The sequence below is a fragment of the Culex pipiens genome, unplaced genomic scaffold (genome assembly GCF_016801865.2).
Source record: "Culex pipiens pallens isolate TS unplaced genomic scaffold, TS_CPP_V2 Cpp_Un0002, whole genome shotgun sequence".
Lineage (NCBI taxonomy): Eukaryota > Metazoa > Arthropoda > Insecta > Diptera > Culicidae > Culex > Culex pipiens.
In genome coordinates this window covers 1,470,837-1,477,611 of record NW_026292819.1, presented here as the reverse complement: position 1 = coordinate 1,477,611, position 6,775 = coordinate 1,470,837, and the positions used below count along the sequence as shown (strand labels likewise).

Genomic DNA, 6,775 nt, shown 5'->3' with positions numbered 1-6,775 from the left:
AAGAATAGAAAAGAACATACAATTTTAAAATAACTTAAATATTGCTAGTAATTTAATGAGTTTTCCCTAAATTTTTAAGTAAGTCATATTAATGCAAATTTCAAACGAAGTTTTATACCGCTTATATTTTATTTTCAATATCAGAACATTTAATATTGATTAAAAAAAAAAAAAGAAAACAAAACAATTGAAGAATATATATTTTTATAGAGTTCTGCAGAGTTTATGACTAGTGAGTTATAAATAAATGTTGATGTGGAACTTTCATCATAATCACAATTTTTATAATAATTTGATGTTGAAACTGTCGGAAACAGCCGTTTGGAGCGCTGAGGGTTAAGCCCAATCATTCTTCCCATCGAAGGTCACCGTGATCATATGTTGTGCTTCCGATTTTAAAACCCGTCCACTGTGGACAGGTCCAGTTAGTCTACATGAAGAAATATTTGGTCGACTAGCCGATCAGTTGTTCATGTTTAGTCGTAGTTTGTGGTTGCCAGAAGATGAGTAAAACTTTGTGTAGTTTAATTGTTTTATATGTTATTTTTGGAGTTGTCCACTGTGCTCCAAGTGTTGAAAACTCGCAGATCAAAAAAGTGAAAGAGCAATCCAGCAACCATGATCCAGAAGCATTCGCCTGACGGTAATCCGTAATCGCTGAAGTGGAACTCTACAACTAAAGCTAGTTTATCTCTAAAGCTAAGAACTGAGAGACGGACGAGAGGTGCGTCAGAACGCATACTGGAACGAACTTCCGGACGGTACCCGGTTCTTGCAGGTCAACGGCTTCTACAGCTACCGCGCTCCCGATGGTGTGAAGTACTCTGTAAGTTATTACGTAGATGAAAATGGATACCATCCGACTTTGGTACGAATTGATGATTGGTGTGAAGTGTAATTCGTTTGATTTGTTTTCAATTTCAAACCTCCTCATCTAATCGATCCGAAGGTATTGGAATCCTTGGTGAGATAATTAGTAAACAGTATTTATTCAAACTGTTCAAATTTGAGGCTGTAATAAATAAAGCGAAATCCAACAAACTACTGAGTACTGAATAGCATATCAAGGGTTAGCCTGTCTGTGTCCACCCATGTGACGAAGTGAAGGTCGTCGCGTCCATCTCTCGTGTTTCCAAAAAATAAAACCTGTTGGATTCTGCGAATCAAAACGGGTTCCAAGCAGCATTTTGCGGTTGTCTTAAGCGGGTTGTATCAGCTAGTCGTAGAATTGTAGTGACTCAGTTGCATTTTAGTCTCAGTCAGATTAACAGATCTACACGATGAAGCCGGTACTGTGCAGTTTTGTTCTTGTGGCGGTTGTTTGTTGTCTTGTTCAAAGTGCTCCCACAGAAAGAAGTGTCAAAGTTAAAAACGCCGAGCTCAAGGTGGTGGATCAGTCTAACAACCACGACCCGGAAGAGTTCAACTGGAGGTGAGTTATACACGGAGTCTTGATTACGGCGTCAATCCATCGAATTCTTCGTTCTTAGCTACGAGCTAAGTGACGGTCGGGAATTGCGTCAAAATGCGTTCTGGAACACCAAACCGGACGGAACGAGGTACCTGCAAGTCAACGGACTCTACAGCTACGTTGGCCCAGACGGAGTCAAGTACACGGTCAGCTACTTTGCCGACGAGACTGGCTATCATCCGACCGTGATTGGTGAGTGCTAATTGGGTTCGAAGTTGGTGATGATCCGCGAAGCTAACCAAGGCTGCTTGCCGTTTCAGTTGGTGATCAGCCGTTGTATCCCGAAGGACCGCAGGACATTGATCCGAAAGTGCTAGCATCGCTGCTGGGATGAATGAGTTGGGATGTTCTGGTCGGAAGGGATTTTGTGACGTATCTTTTTGAAAGACAAAATTAAAACCAAAATTGATAACTTTACAGTTTCTTCATATCTCATTTTCATATTTTATTACTGGACGACTTCTTGATCGTAATCGACTTCACGTTGCCACCTCCAATCAGTGAAAGTAACAGCTTTGCGGTTTGCACATCGGTAAGGTCAAACTGTGACCTATTCGTAATTTTGTTGAAGTCTGTAAAAAGTAAACTTTTAATACCTTCACATTTAAAATTTTCACGCTTTGCAACTTACCAAAAATGGTCTCACTGTAAACGATGAACAGATCGCCGTCCTCCGTCTCGAAATAAATGCTTTCCTGGAGTAAAAGTTTGCTTTTTGTACGATGCTGCTGCTCGCGATGAAGCTGTAGGGTAGCTCCTTGCTTTAGTAAATCTTCCAGTATTTCTCGTATCACGTCTGGGTTTAATTCTTGAAAGACCACTTCTTCTTCCTGTTGACTGTTAGTGACACCGAATACCACGATAACAATCATTAATACTAAAAACTTTGGCTTGATGGACATTTTTTGTACTTAAATTGAGATCAATGACTGTTGTTTGCGCTTGGCTATCGTTTCACGGTTTGAAGTGTAGCTCAAGAGCCACAGTGGTTTTATAGTTCAATCAATGTCTTCAGCTTTGCCAAAACGGGTTTAACCGAAGAAGCTGGACATAATATACGGCGTGAGCTTGGTGGAATAAATTCGTCGTATGTAACAAGTTATTTGGGAAACTCCACAATTTGGTCCTTTCTTAAGGTTTAATGAAACTTGAACAAAGTGTTGGGTAATTTTGAGATTTTTTTTTCAATTTACATGTTATCACTTGTCAAATTTACATCGCAGTTTAAATCTTTAAATTCACCAAATATCTATAATTTATCTTTCTAACACATTGAAAAGCAGAAAATTCATATGTAAAGAAGAATGTTGGCTTTGTACTCATTGATTTATATATGTTTTGAGAATTTTTATGTTTGTCCTCATTTTTTTAATTTAAAATATCAAGTAATGAAATATAAAAAATATTCAGGATAAATGCAAACAACAAGAGTTTTTTTTTCAAAGGTTTCAATGTTTCTAAGTCAACTTTTTCAACCATGTATTTATTCAACATCTTTCAACAATAAACGAAATCCTTCCTTTGAGACTACTTCAACAAATTTCTCCTGAACAATCTTTCGAGAAAATTTATCCACTCGCCAATAATCGGAAATACTTCATCATATTCACAACAGCAGCAAAATTGTCTGCTCTTTGAGCCGGCCGCATGAAAGTAAGCAGATTTAATCAATTCATAAACATAATCCTCTTGTGCCTCGATGCATCATATTATTAAACGAAAATTTCCCAGAGATAAATCCTTTCACCAGGAGGACGAGATAGTCGCTGGCACCAAGCCTCAAAACCGTTGTGTTTCGTTCCCTCGGCCTCGGGGCCGTCTTTTTTCTGTCCGGAAATCGCCATGCCAGCCAAAACTTGGCTCGAGAAGAAAGTTCAAGACTCCCTGCTGCTGGTTGTCCGTGAGCACACGAGGACAGGATGAGGAACTTGTTATAACAAAATTCCATTCTCCACACACAAATGAACTCTCGTGTTTCTTTGAAGCAAGGAGGCTAGGACTAGGAAGTAGGGTAGAGGGTTCATTGTTGGGCTTAATTGATATTTTGGAAAATATGCAATGTTTTTCATCTCAAGACAAAACATCTCATGCTTTTATAAAATAGCAATTTTTTGTTACAAACTTAACTCATAGATACTCTCACCCTGAAACCTTACCTCATGTACCTTCCGTAAAATGATACGTACGATTAGATACCGTTCTTCATACAACCTACCTTCTACCCACCCGGACCTGCACTATTCCACTGAACCAAGGAAAAACGTTCAATTTTGTTCTCCCGCTCACCCCCGCCGGACAAAAAAGACTGGAAAAAGGACACCGTCAGTATGAGGGGCAAGATTTTTCAATATAAGCATCTAAGCCGGGTCCAGCTCCCAAGAAGAAACGTATGAACACTGTGTTGTCTTTCCGGCGAAAGATTCTTGCCCCCCGGAGCAGCAGCAAAAAGGGTCGACCAGTTTGGGGTCCGGCACGAAATTGAATTTATTTTAATATAAAATTAAATCGGTTAACCGACGTACATCAGGCAGATTATTACGGCAGGGTCAGGGCCCGGATCGGGGCTCCAAGTGGCCAAAAGGGACAACAGCATGGCCACCGATGTTTGCTCTGGAAATTGGCAACATCAGATGTGTGGTGGGAAGAGGCGATGGCCATCAGGTTCGGTTGGGACCAAATGAGATCTGCATTTATTATAAATTCTAATCTTTCCGGGGTCAAGTTGGAAACCGTCCAGTTATTTGTGAGAAGGGACATACGGAGCTCGAGGGAAAACGATGGCAATTCTAAATATCGATTAGGTAGAGTCTACTGAATGTTATTAGATCTTTTGCAATGTTGATAAAACCAATATCTAGTAAAACTAAAGCAATTTTCACTAACACGTTACACCACAACTGATTTGGAGCGTTCGGTACGGTATGTCCACGCGTCTTTTCTCCCCAGTTGATTCTATAGAATGTGATCTGTTCACAGAATCTGATTCTGAGATTAATTCAACTCAGTAGGCCTGTTGCAACACATTTGCTGAGGTAACTTGGATATACTGCAATCATTAATATTGACAAAAAAAGACTTGGCTCATAATTTGAACATATTTTCTTCCATGGTGCTTTCTTGAGATTGGCTGCGGTTTTATTTCATGAGATTAGATCCCTAGTATATTGGCTTTTAATTTTTTCAAAGCTTGATGGATTTAAAAATCCCGAAGGTGACCAAAGAAGCCATTTTGTGTCATATGGTTCATCCAGGCTCCGTACATTTTTGGCAGCTGTCCATACAAAAATCGTACGTAAATGTTTGAAAATCTGTATCTTTTGGTGGAAATTTCTGATTGATTCGGTAATTTCGGCAAAGTTGTAGGTATTGATGAGAGCTTTTAATAAAAAAAAAAAACATGTACACGGATATAAATCCCGATTTTATTTTTTTTTCACTAAAAATTAAATTTCTTTAAATTTATATTTGTTATTTTTTTGTAACGAGGTAAGGCTGTAATCATGCTCGAAAAATGAACATTTCACAAGAACTTCGTAGATCCACCTTTATGTCTAGATAAGTAGCCAGAAATTTACTCAAATTCCATCATGTTTTTTTAAATCTTAGGTTAGGTAATACACACAAAAAAAATCAATTCTCGTAATCGTGAACTGTGTTCATGAATTTGTGAACCAAATTCATAAAAACAATTCCCGAATTCGGGAATTGATTATTTTTGCCGTGTAGAGAAACCTATTCAACTAGTCTAAAAAGTTGAAGAGTTGGCAACCCTGCCTTAAGTTAATAAACTTAAAAGACATTTATGTACTTTTTTGAAGCCGGATCTCACATATTTGTATGCTAACAATATTGATATTTAAGATTTTTTCATATGGTGTCAAAATGTTAGTCTCCTAACAACATTTCGCCGCGGAGTTGAGATTTCTGGAAAACAAGTCTTTGGAAAATTTACTCAAATTTTTTTATCTTGCGTTTTTTAATATTAAGTTACATTTGCAATCAAAAAGTACTATGGGACTTTGGATAATCAAATCATGAAAAAAACAATTTTGTTTTTTTCTTACCTTTCACATCAAATTTGAGTTCTGCGACTTACTTCTAGTCAAATTTGAATTGTTGATTGCCAATTAAATTAAAAAAATGCATTTTTACAGTTTATCATCACCGCCATCTTGGATTTAATAATTTTTGTATTTGTGATCGCGTGATCGCGAGTGAATGAACCTTTTTGGAACATTCAGGACCCTTGATTCAAAATTGCTATCAATTGAGCATGAGCATGAGCATGAGAGATCACCCATGGTTGCCCCTCCGTTGCTGAACAGAACCGTAATATCCTTTCAGCACTACTGATCATAGGCTTCGACGATCTAGTGGTGTTTCCCTTATCAACAGCATGTATGAATGCGCTGAAAAGATAAAACACCATGATTGCCAAAGCTAGATCAGTTGCGAATAGGTAACAGTCATTGGCCACCAACGGCGCCCGCCATGTCAGTTTGTAGACCTCGAGTTTAAGGGACGGGAATGTTAGTTAGCGCAGGTTGCTACTAGGGCAGCTGATTTACTCTGTGCTTACACCCCACCAGCGCCAGGAACCTGAAAATTTGTTAGTAGGATAGGGTGTTTGGTCAGGATTCATCATAGAAGATGATGATGCGACCCAAAATCGAATGTTTTGTTTGGAGGGATGATGTATTATTCTCAAGGCAAGCAATCGGATGCTGCTGTTGAGACAGTTCCCGTTTATATGTTGAATTTTATATCAACGGTTTGATCTTAGACAGCCGGCTGTGGAAAGATAAAACCAAAGCGATATGTAAAAAGAGAGTAAAATATTAATCTCAGTGAGTGATTTGGAGCAATCTACATACTTGATTATTTAATTAAACGTAAAGCGTACGATCGTGACAATCTGCGATGCGACATAAATGCTACATAACGGAAGGGAATCTATTGAAATCGCGAAATCGTGAAGAGATAATTGAAAACAAAGGCTATAATACCAAAAATAGCTTTTATTTAACGATCGATCTTTAATCAAAAACGCGGCGATGACGAGATGTCTGTATTTAACGAATTTCATCTGTAATAAACTTAAAATTCTACAAACTCGGGTTTGTCGGTAACGGCGAAACCGGCAGAATGCACAAAATCAATTGTCAAATCACGCAAACCGCCCGGAAGGAACACTCAAAAAATGAAAATAAAAATGCACGCACATATAAGGGGAGACAACAAACAAGTCGACGACGACGAAAATTAAGCGCGACGCGAACCGGCAGTAGGCAAAGGTAAAGATTT

General features: G+C 38.4%; 1 protein-coding gene across 1 annotated transcript; it reads left to right on the top strand.

Annotated features, from left to right (window-relative positions):
• The first annotated feature begins 1,238 nt into the window (after positions 1 to 1,238).
• LOC120425877 (endocuticle structural glycoprotein ABD-5-like) lies at positions 1,239 to 1,888 on the top strand. Its single transcript, XM_039590498.2, has 3 exons — positions 1,239 to 1,432; positions 1,491 to 1,663; positions 1,732 to 1,888. Exons 1-3 carry the CDS (start codon positions 1,281 to 1,283, stop codon positions 1,803 to 1,805), a joined length of 399 nt encoding a protein of 132 aa, XP_039446432.1. The 5' UTR covers positions 1,239 to 1,280; the 3' UTR covers positions 1,806 to 1,888.
• The last annotated feature ends 4,887 nt before the right edge of the window (positions 1,889 to 6,775 follow it).

Bases quoted from the DNA above. Each gene is read 5' to 3' on its own strand.
- LOC120425877 (XM_039590498.2), top strand. From the start codon at position 1,281: ATGAAGCCGGTACTGTGCAGTTTTGTTCTTGTGGCGGTTGTTTGTTGT. The intron at 1,433-1,490 runs GTGAGTTATACA...CTTCGTTCTTAG, and splicing joins CCGGAAGAGTTCAACTGGAG to CTACGAGCTAAGTGACGGTC. The intron at 1,664-1,731 runs GTGAGTGCTAAT...TTGCCGTTTCAG, and splicing joins CTATCATCCGACCGTGATTG to TTGGTGATCAGCCGTTGTAT.